This window comes from Parasteatoda tepidariorum, chromosome 6 (genome assembly GCF_043381705.1).
Source record: "Parasteatoda tepidariorum isolate YZ-2023 chromosome 6, CAS_Ptep_4.0, whole genome shotgun sequence".
NCBI classification, from domain to species: domain Eukaryota; kingdom Metazoa; phylum Arthropoda; class Arachnida; order Araneae; family Theridiidae; genus Parasteatoda; species Parasteatoda tepidariorum.
In genome coordinates this window covers 87,662,651-87,679,802 of record NC_092209.1, presented here as the reverse complement: position 1 = coordinate 87,679,802, position 17,152 = coordinate 87,662,651, and the positions used below count along the sequence as shown (strand labels likewise).

General features: G+C 33.4%; 1 protein-coding gene across 1 annotated transcript in view; it reads left to right on the top strand.

The window, feature by feature from the left end:
• Positions 1-5,236: 5,236 nt before the first annotated feature.
• LOC107442699 (glycerol-3-phosphate acyltransferase 4) overlaps positions 5,237-17,152 on the top strand; it is a gene marked incomplete in the record, with an annotated part of 35,545 nt that continues 23,629 nt past the window's right edge. The window contains 3 exon segments of the mRNA XM_043050021.2: positions 5,237-5,520; positions 9,238-9,322; positions 14,876-15,009. Coding sequence (XP_042905955.1) covers positions 5,398-5,520; positions 9,238-9,322; positions 14,876-15,009 — 342 coding nt within the window.

The window sequence follows — 17,152 nt, the reverse complement described above, 5'->3', positions numbered from 1 at the left end:
TTTATTCTTATAAGCAGTTTTTTTTTTTATCTCTTAAGTTAACTGTGTGAATCGCAATAGAGCCATGAATGGTTGAAACAATTACATTCACTAGTTTTTTTAAATGGCTCCAAATGCCTCTCAATGGGGGGAAAAAAACAGAAAATTTCCGTACATTCTCTATTGTGTGTGTCAGAAAAAAAGATTTTTAATGTAAATATTCTCCTTGCCCAAATTCCGAACAATATTTAAATAAATCTATTTTAATACTATCTTTTCCAACTGTTTTTAAAATACAATTGCATTTTCTGTAGGATTCGTGCTAAAATTTTCAAATTTTTCACAACTGTTATAGCCACCAGCCATCTTAATAAGATTTATTTTATTCAGAAACATTAGTGCAGAGAAAAATAAAGTTTTTGAACAAACAAAACATTTGTGAAATCTTTTAATTTTGAATAAAATGCTTTATTCTGTTTTGCGTGCTTTTGGGCTAATATGGATAATGTTTGCTCTAAAAAGATTTATTTTCAGGAAAGAAATGAAGACACATATTCAAAAGGAATATAAGCACTTTGCATTGAAGTATGTATTGTTTTCAGCTATGTTTAGATATCTTTTATCCGTAATTTAAAGTGCTACTAATAATTTGTGTAAAATTTTCAAACTTAATTTTATAACTTATAAGAATGTAAACGGAGAGATTGTCAATTGTTGAAAATCATTAAAAAGAATGAGCATCCAACTCACATTTGTTCGAAAAAAGCAAACGATTTTAAATCAAACGTGAACCACAGCTGCCGTCATTTTTTAATCGCCCGTACGTTTTTTTCAAGGAATTAAAATTAAGTAATTTGATGTTCTTACTTGAAATTGATCCTATAATAGTCAGTAAAAAATATGTTACAAGATTAAAATCCGTTGATTGTGTTGAATCCGATGAAAACGAACTTATAGGCTTTTGCTTTTTTAAAAGCTTTGTTCTACTTACTGTGTTATTTACATTCTATAACAAAAAAATCGACGCACCAAGAAGCAATCATCCGATTGCTTTGAAATTTCGTATGCATGAATGGTTTGAACAGATATGTTGTTGTTGTTCATTTACGTCGCACTAGAGCTGCACAATGGGCTATTGGCGACGGTCTGGGAAACATCCCTGGAGGATGATTCGAAGACATGCCATCACAATTTTGATCCTCTGCAGAGGNTTTGGTTGTACTTTAAAAGCTTTGTTCTACTTACTGCGTTATTTACACTCTATGACGAAAAAAATCGACGCACCAAGAAGCAATCATCCGATTGCTTTGAAATTTTGTATGCATGAATGGTTTGAACAGATATGGCTGGAATGATGCCGACTGGGGACGTATAGTCTTTAGTGACGAATCATGCTTCCAACTGTGTCCTGACGATCATCGAAGACGTGTTTGGAGATGCACAGAGCAGAGGGGGGATCCTGCCTTCACTATTGCACGCCACACCAGCCCTCAACAAGGCATTATGGTCTGGNGTATAGTCTTTAGCGACGAATCCTGCTTCCAACTGTGTCCTGACGATCATCAAAGACGTGTTTGGAGATGCACAGAGCAGAGGGGGGAACCTGCCTTCACTATTGCACGCCACACCAGCCCTCAACAAGGCATTATGGTCTGGGGTGCCATTTCCTTTGACAGCCGGACCCCTTTGGTCGTCATTAGAGGTACACTTACTGCACAGCGGTACGTCGACGACATCCTAATACCTGTTTTGCTACCGTTCCTCTTGCAGCGCCCTGGGCTGGTTTTTCAGCAGGGCAATACCAGACCACACACGGCACGTGTTGCTTTGAACTGTCTGCAAACTTGTCAAACTCTTCCTTGGCCTGCCAGATCTCTCTCCCATCGAGCATGTCTGGGATATGATGGGAAGGCGATTGCATCTGGCACGGAATGTTGATGACCTCGTTCGACAATTAGATCGAATTTGGCAGGGTATACCGCAAGAGACCATGCGGGAGCTTTATCGGTCTATGCCACGCCGTGTGTCAGCTTGTATCCAGGCTAGAGGAAGGTCAACACCTTATTGAACTTGTTTCCGTAACACTGCAATAAATTGTTCAATTGTTCTGAAATTTTAATCATTTACTATTCTGTACATTGTCTTCCTATCCACTAATTTTCGTTTCAATCGGACAAATCCTTGGTGCTTCGATTTTTTTGTTATAGAGTGTAGTATTTGCTGTTGATTTTAAATGATGTTTACTTACTTAGTTGTGATGTATTATTTGGTGAAAATGGATGAACAACTAACTGGATACTTTAAGCCTGATCTTTAAAGATTTCAGCCCCTCCTGTCATTGTTCGTTAGAAGAAATCATAGATACGTTTGAAGAAATTAAACGAAGAAATCATCTGATAATTGTAGCAACGATGATATTATCAAAAATTGAATATTTCAAAAAAGTGTGAGCTTTCGTAGCCGTAGCGGTTATTTCAAAAACAGAAAGTGATTTCTCAACTTCGGCAACTTTAACTAGCCATATCACACGTGCAGAAATTCCTTTTCAATCAAGTTCCTTTTCCATGACGCAACAAATAGAGACAAATCATAAAAAAGGTGAGCCCTGCTTTCTTTGTTTTTTTGCATATAAGTTCTTGGAGAATAAATTAAAAATTTGTGATTCAAGGTTATTTAGAAAAAGTTAGCGTTTTATGATGGATGATTAAAGAAAATTGATATGTTTTGAATTTACTTTCGTTGTTTACTTTTTTTTAGGTCGATTAAATTTCTTTTTTTAAATGTTCTTTCGTTTTCTAATACTCATTGGGTGTTTGCTTTCGATTGTTATGTCAATGTTATTTCATTTTGATTATAATTTTTTTTTTTGTTTAAAAAATGCACCCCAATCAACAAAAAAAAAATTTTTTTTTTGGTTTTTATTTTCTAATTTAGATTGATTGATTTTGAGAAGTAATTAATTTTTTCCCATTTTTTTTATAATTTAAGGTTTTTTCATTAAACACATGAATTTTTGAACAGTTAGGAAATTGAAATATTTTAAGGTTTATTTTAATTCTAAAAATTTTTTTTTATAACAGATGTATATTGGATCCCTCAAAATTATTTTAAAGGTTCAATTTATTATTTTCACTACACAAAATTATTTATTTAAAATCATTATAAATAAATACATTTCTAGCATTATCATTACTGATTTTTCAAAATAAACTAAGCTCATTAGTTTGTAGTATAATTTGTTTGTAATATAATTTGTTTGTTTGCTCATTAGTATAATTTGTTTGTTTGCTCATTAGTTTGTAATATAATTAATCGTAGTATAACCTTATAGACATAATTTTTAAGTATTGTAAGTCCCTGTAAACACAAATAACTGCTTGAAGTTTGCATTTTTTTACAAGCGGTTTTCATAGAGTAAAATATGTTATAGCGTTTTATAAATACTAATTTCTTGTTAAAATTTATTAGTTATCTTTTTATTTCTTATTCCTATTCTGAATCATAATGTTTCGTGATGCTCTAGTAAGCTACGTAGAATATTTTAGCAACAAATCTGTGTAACAACAATTGAAAACAGAAAACTAAATTCTAGAATTTAAACTCCAGATATTTCTTCTTAAAATGCGTTCAAGTTGGAAAGCTTTAAAATTAAAATAAATGGGCTTTAAAAAATAAAATTTTAGGATTTAAAAAATAGAAGGATTTAAAAAATAAAATTTTAAAATTAGTTGTGCAATGAATATTTAGTATCCGGCTCAACCAAAGATTACGAGCATTATTTAAAATTATTTCGACTGATATATTTTAAAATATTGACCTATAAAATTAAATGTGAGTTAACGCAGTTAGAAAATTTTAAATTTTTAATAAAATTTTATTTTTAGTATTAAGTACTACTTTATTTTTGATATAAATAAAATGTATTAATTTCATAAAGTAATATAAAATTGATTAATGATTTTAATGAAAAACTAGCTGTTTACATAAACATAAGAAATAGGGCTATTTTCAAATTTGAAAAATTGTAAAGCAAAACGTATGTGAAAGCTCCAACTTCTTATATTACGGTATTAACTCTCAAGGCGTACTACTTCATAGTCCGTACAGGGTTATCTGCCCACCTGGAAAGTCATGAAAAATCATGGATTTCGGTATTGAAAAAAATTTTGTCCTGATTTTAACTATTTTTTTTTAAAAAAAATCATAAAAAGTCATGGATTTAGGTCGCCGAAAAATCTAATTTTTAAAATGGTGTTCTGAATATCTAATTTCATGGTGTTCTGAATACCTGAATTTGTAACAAAATCCCCACTCACAGTCATATTTTATTAAAATATAAAATGTTTTTATCATGTTCTTTAAAAACTACGGTGTTCTTTAAAAAAATGAAGGAAAAAAACATCATTTCTAGAGCGAATTATTTTTAAACTTCTGTGATTTCAGAATTTTTGTTTATTATATATTTTTATTTTATCAATTTAAAATTCTAGCTGAAGCAAGCCAGTCATTGACGAATTTTTTTTAATTCCGAAATGAGAACTGAAAAATCAGGAGTATATCTTTCCTTTCCGATGAACCAGAAAAGTATCTTCAGAAAATAATTCTGCGGAAGAAAAAAAAATTATTTTCTTTTGTATTTTTTTCAGCTATTTCATTGCATCCACTCTTTTTACTCTGTCTTTTTAAATTTAAAATCTATAAATATGAAGATGCAGAATGTAACAGATTTGGTTATACCTATCATTTCAACTTATGTTATTATAATGCTTTTTTAAATGTATTGTTGTGTTATTGTCGGAGAAGATAGTAACTTCGTTAAGTCATGAAAAATTTTTGGAATTAGTCATGGAAAGTCCTGAATTTGAAAATCTAAAATGTAGCAGATAGCCTTTGTCCATACTAAAGACATCCTTTCGTGAAGGAAAAAAATCTCCACATGAGCAATAAACGGTGCGGAAGTGTTTTCTCGGCGGTTTGAAGTGATTATGTGACTTAAATATCGTTAGAAGAAATTAACTAGCATATTTCAGATTAGATACTGGAACCAATAAAATCGCATTTTAATTTTCGCAAAAATCCGATCATTAGAACAAAAGTTATGAATACATTTTGCTTTTATATTGCTCATTGTACCTTTTAATAACCTGATTGTATAAAAATAGATAATAACAGTTTTATGGAGAAAGGAAATGCGTTTATTTCCCAGAGTTCGCTCGGCGTCGGGTTCAAAGTTTAAAAGGAGGAAACCTTGATAAAACGTCATCATAGCAGAAAAATACATTTTCCTCCAAAGAATAAACGGTGAACAATTAGATTTCAATTATTCTTATCAGTCTTTATTTTCTGCCTGATAATGATTGTTGTGATTGTGCTTCCATCAAGGATTAGAAAGGGGTTAAGAACAGATCCATCAAAAACATGCTAGGAATTATTTCATATTTTATTTTGGCCGGTTTCTTCGGATTGTTATCGTTGGCCTCTCTCAATGCAGAACTAGGATTAAGAAGGCGTTACGTGAAAGCCCTGCTCAAAGTGTTTGAAGTAAGTCGTTATCGCAAAAAATGCTTTTCTTTAATGCACTTTATGTGTCGTTAAATTATTCCTAACTCATTTTTGAAACTCAATTGTTTAGAATAGAATCGTGCATATTAGATTAGAATCGAAAACAATTTATTTAAAAAGATTGAATCTACATAAATATAATTTACTTTACATTTGGCGATTTTATTTATTTTGAGATAGTTTGATTTACATTAGTAGATTTTATTTATCTGAAGTAAACTAACTTTGCACCAGGTAAGAATATTTAATTTTCTTAAGGAAAGTTTTATTTATATTAGAAGATTTGAGCCGCGACGGTTCAGTTGTCATTATGAAGAACTGGAGTGCGAACCCCAGTGGCGCCATCTAGTTTCAAGTCGATTGTTTAGGAATGAAATGCGACCTGTGCGCTATGCTGAATATAGTTTGTCTACGGTAAGAACTCCCCCCGCCACAAAGTTTGAGACCATCTGGTGCTATGGAAACAAGAATAGCGCATTTCAGTAAGGGTTGTTTCTCTTCACTCTAGGGCTAACATAGTAGACCGAAGGAAAAGATACCCTTTCTCTCGCCGACCTGAGCCAAAACCTGTTCTAAACCCCTACTTGAAATAGTTTTACATTGTTACCATAGTCACCACCAAGAGTTCAAACGAATGGCTAGGGGAGTTCTTACTTTAGACAAACTATACGTTGCCTCGAATCATGCCGTTAGTCGCTAAGTTGCGTAGCCTTGACCGCCATATCCGTATTGTTTAACTTTTGTATCAACGGGCAATGGCATAGTTTTGGGANCCCCCCCCCCGAAATTATGCATTGCTTGATTAATGAGTTATTGTACGGTAAGGGTAAGTAGAAGGATGCAGTTTTAAAAAAAAATTTCATTATTGGTTTTTTCTAATTTGAGCATTATATTCATATATAATGTCGCAAAGAGATAAACTACCTCCAAACATGCATTAAAACTACGCCACTGTCAACGGGTTGTTGTTGGAAGGATTTACTTTACTTTTTGTTCGAAGATTTGACTTACATTNCATTATATATATAATGTCGTAAGGAGATAAACTACCTCCAAAAATGCATTAAAACTACGCCACTGTCAACGGGTTGTTGTTGGAAGGATTTACTTTACTTTTTGTTAGAAGATTTGACTTACATTAGAAGATTTGATCGACATTAGGTGATTCAATGGACTTAAAAATAATTTGTTTACAAATACATCTGAAGATTTAGTTCATTTATAGATATTTTGAATTGAGAAATAAAGAAATTGCGTGTGTCTCAAAGCAAGTCCTGAAAATATTCCAGGGAACTAAACGAATGTTCTTTTTTATCCAATGAATATAATAGAGTGTATAAACAACAAGTAATCTATAAACAACTTGGGACTTGTCAAAATAAACAACTTTTACCAAGGTCTGCCCACAGATCACGTTTTCTGAGGATATCTAATAGTATACTGTAATCGAAATGCAAACTGTAAGTGAAATGTTTATTCAAACTGCAGGAGGAAAAAAGGCTTGATTTGATTTTCAACAGTAAGAAATTTTTGCTTTTATCAAGCACCGCACTTTCTGCTCCCCCAACATGGCTTGTTTTTACAAATTCTCTTATCTTCAGTTATGTTACACGTGCTTGTAGATTGGACTACAAGTAGCTAATTGGGCGACTCTTAGAAGTCCCCGCTACTGAAAATCGAATGTGGGCTACCCGCTACTTTTTGGGCTACTCATTATTTTTCAAACGTTACAAATCCTAAAATTGAGCTACTTTTTTTCTTACAGATAAATATATATATATTTTTAATTTCCCCCCCCCCCTTCCCATTATAAAATGATTCTAAAATGTCTGCTGCAGTTTCTTTCTTTTTTAAAAAAAGACATTTTTTATTTCTTGTAGTTGAAAACGCATATCCGCTTTAGTTTTGGACTCTTGATTTGTTTTGTTGCGCGGAGTCTAGAATCTTTCCATATCTATGTTTCAAATCGAAGACTTGTGAAATCGTGAAGATATATATGGAAAAAATGCACGGCGAGTATGATGGGGAAAAAATCTTTAATTCCAACCATTATTAATCGTTTATATACTGGAAAAGTCACTTGACCTATAATCTGAGTAGAAACGAAATCGTGAATTGGACGAAATTTTTAACGCAATGCATTGAAATTTAACTTAATAACAAAAAAAAGATATATATATATATTATATATATGTACCGTATTTTTTGGGGCTACAAAATGTTCGAATGCGCTACTTTTGGAGATCCCGTTCGCTACTTTTTAATCTTAAATTCTGGCAACACTGCTTACACCCTCACAGTTGCAGGGTAAACCAACCAGTGAAGGAACACTACCCAGTGAAGGAACATTTCGTATATATTGATTAAAAATAAGNAAAAAATCATCTGTTCCCGGGTACAGCCAGGGGCACCGAATTCGATAGAGTTAAATACTTTTATTAGGAATAATTCTTGTTTAATTTTCTAATGTCGGGCCCCATAATTTCTTTCAATTTTTATTCGATATACTTAGAAATTGAATATGACGTCTGTTAAAATTGTAATTTAATTTGCACTTACGTTTTTTTTTTTTTTTAATTTTTTTATAACAAAATGGCGACAATTTGAATAAAAAGTATCTTTAGAAAAATTGCTTAACGTTCAATTAAAAATAATAAAGAGGGATGCAGAGGATCAAAATTGTGATGGCATGTCTTCGGAACATTCTCAGGGGTGCTTCCCAGACCGTCGCCAATAGCCCATTATGCAGCTCTAGGGCGACGTAAATGAACTACAATAGCAACCGACTTGTGAGAAAATGTATGAAGGTATCGCATTTTGTACTAAAAAAACATTATGTAAAGTTTCAAAATGTTATTCTATTAAAAAAAAGAAGAAAAAAAAACAGCGCCAATTGCGGTGGATTTAAATTTTCACTTTATTTAAAACTTAAAATTGCCCCAAAAAGCTCTCTCTCTCTTTTTAATTCCAATAATATATAATGAAAAGGGGAGCAAAAATTGGGTTTGTACCCTTGCGTTTTAAACTCTAGCTACGATTCTGAACCCGATTTATCGTTGCAATTTAACCAAGTGATACATTTTAAATTAATGTATTAAATTCTTTAATCTGACATTAAATGGTTGGCAAAAAAACTTTTGATGACGTGGATTTATCCCAATGTTTAATAATGGTTAAGTAGAAAAAACTCACTCAACATCTCATTAGAGATTTTTAATTTAAAATACTGAGTACATTGCATATTTTTTTTAAATGTTAATAATATAAGTAATTAATTTTATTAATGCTTCTCAGCTTACATATAACATTTATTTGCAAGCTACATTCTTAAATAATAAATCTCATCATCATCATCATAGTTGCCCAGACAGCCCAATGTGGGCCAATGCCTTCCTCTGACGATTTCTCCATAACTCAAATAATAAAACTATTTCTGCTAAATTAATATAAAAGTACTAATGAAGCCACTTGTCTGTAAAATAGTTTTTTTCTTTATTTGCAATATTGTAAAACATTTCCGCTATTAAATATACATCATAGCGTAAAAGTTTTAGCGTAGTAGTGAGTATAATAATTCGTGAAAGCAAAGTTTTTTTTACACTTTACTTAAAGAACTATTATCGGATCTTTATTTAAATTGTTAATTTTGTAAATGAATTTAATTTAATTAAAGGATATACTTTTTCTCTGAAACAGTTCGGGCGGACAAGAATTGAAAAGTCTGAAAGAAAAAACACTTTAGATGAAATCGAAGAAGATGTGTGGGATGAATATCATTCAGGTAATAATATTTCATATAACTATAAAAAAATTTGTATATTTTAGCACCAAAAATGGTGCCAACTACTCTACACCAAAATTGTTGTAGTGAAACAGACAATTTCTTGGTGTTTTGAAACACCAGGAAACGTTCACTACGTTTGATGCAGTTTCCGCAAAATTAATTTTTTTAATAATAATTAAACACGATGCATATAGTAAATTATGTAAAAAAATTTATGCAATTTAAGCGCAATACAGCGAGAATATTAAGACTAATTCGAATTAAGCTTAATAGAACAGAAACTGATAGAAATTAAATACTGACACAACTTAATACAAAAGATAGATTTTTAAAATTAAATTATAACTATCCTTATCATACGTGTTTTTTTTTTTTTTTTTTTTTTACAAGCGTCGTTGAACAGCAGATCCAATTTTTGGGTTTACAAATACTAATGTTCAACTCCATAGCCTTGCCATCTTGAACTCCTGGATCAAGTATAGAGAAAAATTTGCCTTCGTGGAGCACTCTTGATGGAACTAACCAGCATTTGCGTTACATGGAGAGGAAGACCACGAGAGTCTTTCACGGTTTGCCTAACGGCAAAGGGACTCTCATCCATGATTCTTCTACCACTGAGGATATTTCACGTCAGCACAGTGGTCGGTGAAAGCCGGATGCGGATTCATATCGACTAGCAATCGCCGGGATTCGAACCCGGTTCACCTCATTGGAAGGCGAACGCTCTATCCCCTGAATCATCACGGCTCTTATTATATGGTTCAGAAACATACACTTTGCGAAACCAAACTTAGTCTCTGTAAAAGTAAAGGTGTATGGCAGAGTACAAAAACGACAACAAACTGCACGCCATTTCGTGCTTGAGTGTAAACAAGCTACTAGAATCGGTGTATTTGGAAGCAAGTTTGATGTCAGCATTCTCTATTATTTGGCGTTTAGATTTAACAACACTCTAAGGTGTATGTAAAGGCACGATTTGATGTTAACATAAAATAAAGTCACGCTAAGTTCAACACTAAGTTCAAAGAGCTATTGCACTACGGTATTGCATCTTAAGTAATCACTTCTTAGTTTCCCTTCGAAATTTAAAAGATTTTAAACATTCAATTTCCCATTTATGATTCGCGTTTCCATTTCTTTCTTTGTCCTAACTTGCGGTAACTAATGAATATATTTTTATATAAGGAATACTCTTTTCATATAATAAATAATAAGTCTTAAATTAAACATAATAAATAATAAGTCATAAAATAAATTCTAATATAAACAGATAAAAGAAGAAGAAAAAATCGACAATAATAACGCTTCTCGGATTTTATTCCTTAGTTTAAAAGGAGTAATGGTCAGCCACATAAATATGTATTTTATTTAACATCGGAATAAATTGAAGAAAATAGTGCGAATTCAAAAGAAAGCGCGACTCACTTTAAGACAAACATACGGTCATGGTCTTCAATAGTATACCACTTCCTATAGTTTGTCTAAAGTAAGAACTCCCCTAGCCATTCATCTGGACCCTGGTTTGATTGATTGATTGATTTGGATTTGTTCATTTACGTCGCACTAGAACTGCAGAATGGGCTACTGGCGACGGTCTGGGAAACATCCCTGAGGATGATCCGAAGACATGCCATCACAATTTTGATCCTCTGCAGAGAGGATGGCACCCCCACTTCGGTAGCCCGACGACCTGCACGCGAAGTCGAGCACTTTACGGTAGAACAGTTTAACGAGGAGCAATACCGCTCACCCTCGGTCCCTACGCAGACTGATCCAAATAGTCACCCACACGCACACTGACCGCAGTCAGTGATGCTTGACTTCGGTGATCTGTTGGGAACCGTGTCTTAACGATCAGTCCACTGCGGGACTCTGGACACTAGAGGTGACTATGGTAACGAGGTATAACTATTTCAAGTCGGGGTGTGGGGTCACTATTTAGGACAAGTTTTGGCTCGGGTCTGCAAGAGAAGGAGTATATTTTTCCTAGGTTTACTGTGTTAGCCCTAGAGTGAAGAGAAGCTACCCTCCTTGAAATGTAGCTATTCTTGTTTCCATGGCAGCAGACGGCCTCAGACTTTGTAGAGGGGAGTTCCTACCGTACACAAACTATCAAGGCTTTTCATAAAACTGAAATAAAAACAAATAACTTAGGAAAATTAACAAATAACCTAGGTTATTGATTAGGACTTCATGAATTTAGGAAAAAATAATGAAAGAAAACTATTAACTCATCACTCTAAATTGTGCTAAAACTTTTTGTTATAGTTAGTGTTAAAGACGTTGGGACAAAAATTGCACGTTAATAAAAAAATTATAAAAAATAATAAAATAAAAACTTAAAATGCTCTAACTTAAGAGGTGAAATGAAACTCATTTTAATGATATTTCCCTGTGTTTATTGGTTAATATTCAATTCCGAAAAAAATTGATTCTAGGCACACATGTATACAGTATTCATGAAATTTGGAATTTCATTTGGTAAATTAAGAGCTCTCTCTCTCTCTCGTCTAACCAAAATTATAATCTAACGGAGCCCCGGTTTACTTATCTAGTTTCCTCTTTTTTTTTAAATATATTTATTTTTCAAAGCAATTTTTAATTTCTAACTTAGTCTGTCATACTGTTAGTCAGTGTCAAAGATTTGTAACAAGCTTGTTCCAATGTATCAATATTTTAGGTAATAAGTTATCTATTTCTTCAAAAATAGGTTAAAGCCTTACAATAGTGTAACAGGATTGCCATACATGGTATTTTCAGTACTATTGTAGTATTTTTTCACCAAAAAATAGGGATGCGGTATTTTTCGTTGTATTTTTTTTCTTTTATAAATTTTTAAATCAAAGAGGAGAAATGCCACTCTAGTTTTTTGAAGTTATAAGCCAACCGGATACGTCTTGATTTCCAGAGTAACCGCAATAAACTGCCGGATATGGAAAGCCACAAACTAAATGCGAATTATTCTAATTTGGCGTTATTCTTGGCGTCTCATAAAGAAGCGGTCGCCGTGGAAATCAAGATACACCCCTATTAGTTGCTCTTTCAAGTGATAATTGAAAGAAATAAAAGTTTATTTATTCCTTTATTTGTAGATTATAATATAACTTGCTTTTTGTGTAACCAACACATCGTTAAAATTGATTTACGTTTTTTTTTCTAACTAGGATATGATTTGGAAAAAATATGAATATGAAATAAAATATGAAATTTCTTTTTTATGAAAGTTCGATTTTCCCCAAATTTGTTATAAATCATTTATGATACACAAGAGATATTTATGATACACGCAATTCTTATAAGATTAAGTTGCGGATTTAAATCCCTATCACTACTCGTTTACCTGAAGTATAAATGCATGGAAGGGAAAAGATAATTTTTATTCTCTTTTAAAATTATTTTATTCTTTGTAATATATCCTTTCATTTTATCCTTTTAATAGTATTATTATCCATTTAATAGTATTTATCCTTTTAATATTATTTAAACTTCCAAATTAATAGTGTAGACGGCGCATTAAATAGTATTTTGTAGTATTTCTTCAGATAAAGTTGTAGTATTGTTTAATTACAAAGTCTATAAACCCTGTAGTGTAATGTAATAAAGTGTAAGTTCAATAATTTAAAGGAATAATAAAGTGTGAATAGTTAATATTAAATGGAAGACAATTTAAGAATCTTTTTTCCGCATTTGAAGTAGCCCTCAAACTCAGGGATATAAATTATTTACACCTTCATTACTGTGTAAGAAAAGTTTTCTCATATTTTGTTCGAGATATGTACAAATTATATTTTTCAATACTTGCCTAATTACTTGATAGGAACTACGAGGGGAGTTCTAAAAAATCTCTTGGCTGATATTATCAATTGAATGCATTTATGATATTTAATAGAAAAATAAAATATTTTATGCCAAATTATCAAAAACTAGTGTTAATAACAGAAGAAAAAGTATTGCTTTGAATCAACCTCAATATTTTTATTGAGAACACAATTATCTGATATTTTAAATATACTGTCTGCATTAGAATAACAAATAACAGTTGATTTAATTACAATCAAAACGCGTGTTATATTATTCATAGTTATAATGTTTTCAGGAAAACACTCATTTGGATTATTGGATTATAAAAATATAGATTGAGGAAATGTATTTTCCGATGCGTCATCAGGACGGATGCAGGAGGAAAAAATTAAAAAATAAAGTTTGTACCACGTTCGTTTTATTTAATATTTTTTTATTCGTTTCTCTTCGAAGTTGAGAAAAAGGTTTTAACCCTTTCCCTTTTTTTTTTTTTTTTTTTTTTTTGGAAAAATGAAGCTGCTATTGGTTCTTTTTAAAATAGGAAGAAAAATAGTTTATGTTTTTTAACCAATCAGAACGCGAGATAATGTTTCTCTTAGTGACGATTTGCCAAAACATATTTAATCATTATTATATATGATATTCGCGACGATATGTTAAATTTTCGATAATGATCGGTAGTGTCGTAATCGATAATTATAGTTATCGAAAATGATAGCGATATTTCCGTCTTCCATAAGTATTTTATTTTATAACCGTCGTTGAACAGCCGACCCAATTTTTCCGGTTTTACGAGTACTTATGTTCAACTCCGCAGCCTTTGTAACCCAATCCAGAAAACAGGGGAACTCCTGCATCAAGTATTGAGAGAAATTTGCCTTCGAGGAGGACTTTTGAATGGAACTAACCCGCATTTGCGTCACATGGAGAGGAAAACCATAAAAACCTCCCATCGTAAACCTGACGGTAAGGGGACTCTAACCCATGATCCGTCCACCACTGCGAATATTTTACGTCAGCGCTGCGGTCGGTGCAAGCCGGATGCGGAATTCGTATCGACCAGAAATCTCTGTGATTCGAACACGGTTCTCCTCATTGGAAGGCAAACGCTCTATCTCCTGCGCCATCACGGCTCCGTACGTATTGCTATCATTAATAATAGCGATAATTCTATTTGATACATTTATGCGTATTATCTATAGCAGATAATTAATATAACCAAGTAACTGGCGCTTTTTTCTTCTCCCTACGTATTGGCTTCATTTTCCATTTAACCGATAAGCGAGCCGTGGTGGCTCTGTGGATAGAGCATTCACCTCCCAATGAGGTGAACCGGGTTCGAATCCCAGCGATGGCTGGTCGATACGAATTCCGCATCCGACTTCCACCGACCACAGTGCTGACGTGACGTATCCTCAGTGGTAGATGGATCATGGTTTAAAGTCTCTTTGCCGTCAGGCTAACCGTGGAAGGTTCTCGTGGTCTTCCTCTCCATGTAACGCAAATTCTGGTTAGTTCCATAAAAAAAGCTTTCCACGTAGGCAAATTTCTCCCAATATTTGATCCAGGAATTCCCTTGTCTTCGGGATTGGGTTCAAAATGACAAGGCTACGGAGTTGAACATTAGAAGCCGTAAACCCGAAAAAATTGGTTTGGCTGTTCAACGACGGTTATAAAATAAAATAAAAATATAACCGATAAGCATCCGCTTAATAAACAATTTTGCTCACTCATTTAGTTTTCTTGCAGTGATCGGCAAAGAAGTACAGAATGCACCGTCTCAACTGCAGATTCCCAACCTTCCAAGAAACAGATCTTTCAATACTCTGCACAGGGACTTCCACCTCTGTGACGTCGTTGATTTCGCTAAAGTAGGAGTAGAGGTATGCTGATTTCATTTTACACCAGCTCTTTATTACGAAGTACCGATCAAAAGAACCCTTTTCGCTGGTGGTAGTAAGTTAATGTAGAATCAACGTTACTATACTGAGTTCGTAATCAACTAACGTGGACAAAAAGCGTCACGGAAATTCAAGTATCGGTAAACTACACCGAAGAGCCATTATATTATGACCACCCTCCATCTATAACAATGGGCTCGCCCTATGTTTTCATGGGACACATTAGGACCCATAATCCTCATAGAACAATCCCTGACGTCTGTAAGCTACTTGAACATAGTTGCAGACCAGGTTCACCCATTCATGGCAACAGTTTTTCCTGCGGGGGATGGTGTTTACCAACAGGATAATGCACCATGTCATAAGGGTCGAATCGTCATGGATTGGTTCGAGGAACATTCCAGTGACTTTCAAGTCATGTCTTGGCCCCCAAATTCACCTGACCTTAATCCAATAGAGCATTTGTGGTCCTACTTGGAAAACCAAATTCGTGCTGCCACGCTACCCTCTCGCAATGTAAGGGAATTGTAGGACCAGTTGATGAACGCTTGGTACCAGATACCTCAGACTACCTATCAGCACCTTGTGGAATCAATGCCACGGCGGGTGCTAGCAGTTTTGAGGGCTAAAGGTGGTCCTACATGTTATTAGCATGGTGGTCAAAATGTAATGGCTCTTCGGTGTACATGGTTAATGGTTATTCGTTCGCGCAAAAAATTTTTTTTGCTCCATTTTAATGTTATTTTCCAAATGCTTTTTTTCCCTATTAAATAACTATAAAAAAAAATTCCCTATGAACTTTTTGCGAATAACAAAATGCTAATATGGACTTCAATGTTGATTAGGAAAATGGCACTTAAAAATAGTCCACACGTGAAAATAGTCTTGGAAAAAAATTTTGTGACTTTGAACTCTTCTTTGACATTTCTCTCCTTTGTAGTTGCTTTTCATTCAACATTCTTTTTTCATGAACAGTTGATTAAAAAAGAAATCATTTTATTTACTAAATATATAATTATTATAAATTTATGTAAACGCATTTTGTTGTTATGTTAAACGGGAAGAAATGCAGGGATACTTAGATACTTGGAAAGAAAAAAATTTGATTCAGGAATATAGAATGTGAGACTCAATACAAAGCAATAAATGTAGCACAAAGGGCTACTTTTTTTATCATCGACAATCTAGACCTGAATCCAATGGAGGAGGCAAGCGTGCTAAACTCACTAGCACACTTTAGCGTTCGTGCGAAACTCACTTAAAGAAAAAAAAATACCTGGAGCAAAGAACGGAACAGTAGGTGAATTTTTAGATACTGCAAAATATTGTAGTAGATGAGTTGCAACCCTGAATGGAAGCGAAAGTGAAATCATTTCTTCAGATCGTAATATTTTTCTGTTTTTTTGGAAATTTGTCTGGGTTATTTTTGCATGCATCAATTTTTTTTTATTGTTTTATATGCCTCCAAGTAACCATGCATTTTTGAGAATAATATAGTGGGTACATTGAATGAATATTTAAAAAAGAACATGATGCTCGCGTGTAGTCAGACCTCTATTTAACGAAGTCGCTGAATCCCGATTATACGATGGTTGCTATTTATATTTCAGGCCTAATAATGAAAAAACAAATATGTAGGATCGAAATTGGTTTTATTGTTTTTCAAAATATTCTCCATGACTAATTTCGGATTTNTGAACCAATTTTCAAAGCACTTTTTCCAGTCCGATTGAGGTAACTCCAAAACATGCGTTTTGAATGCATCAACCGCTTCTTCGGGGGTCGAAAATCGTTGTCCACGTAATTTATTTTTGATGTGTGGGAATAAGAAGAAGTCATTGGGTGCCAAATCAGGGCTGTACGGCGGATGGCATATCAGTTCGATCTTTCGCTCCGTCAGAAATGCCTTTGTTTGAAACGATGTGTGAGAGCTCGCATTGCATGATGAAGAATGATTCGCCTGTTCTTCTGCTTTTTTCGAATTTCTCCGATGACTTCTGGGAAACAAATCGTCGTGTACCATTCAGAATTGACCGTCCTGCGTTGCTCTAACGCCACTGTTGCCACATGACCGTTAATGCCGAAGAAACAGGCAATCATTTGTTTCGATGTGCTTCTTCCTCGA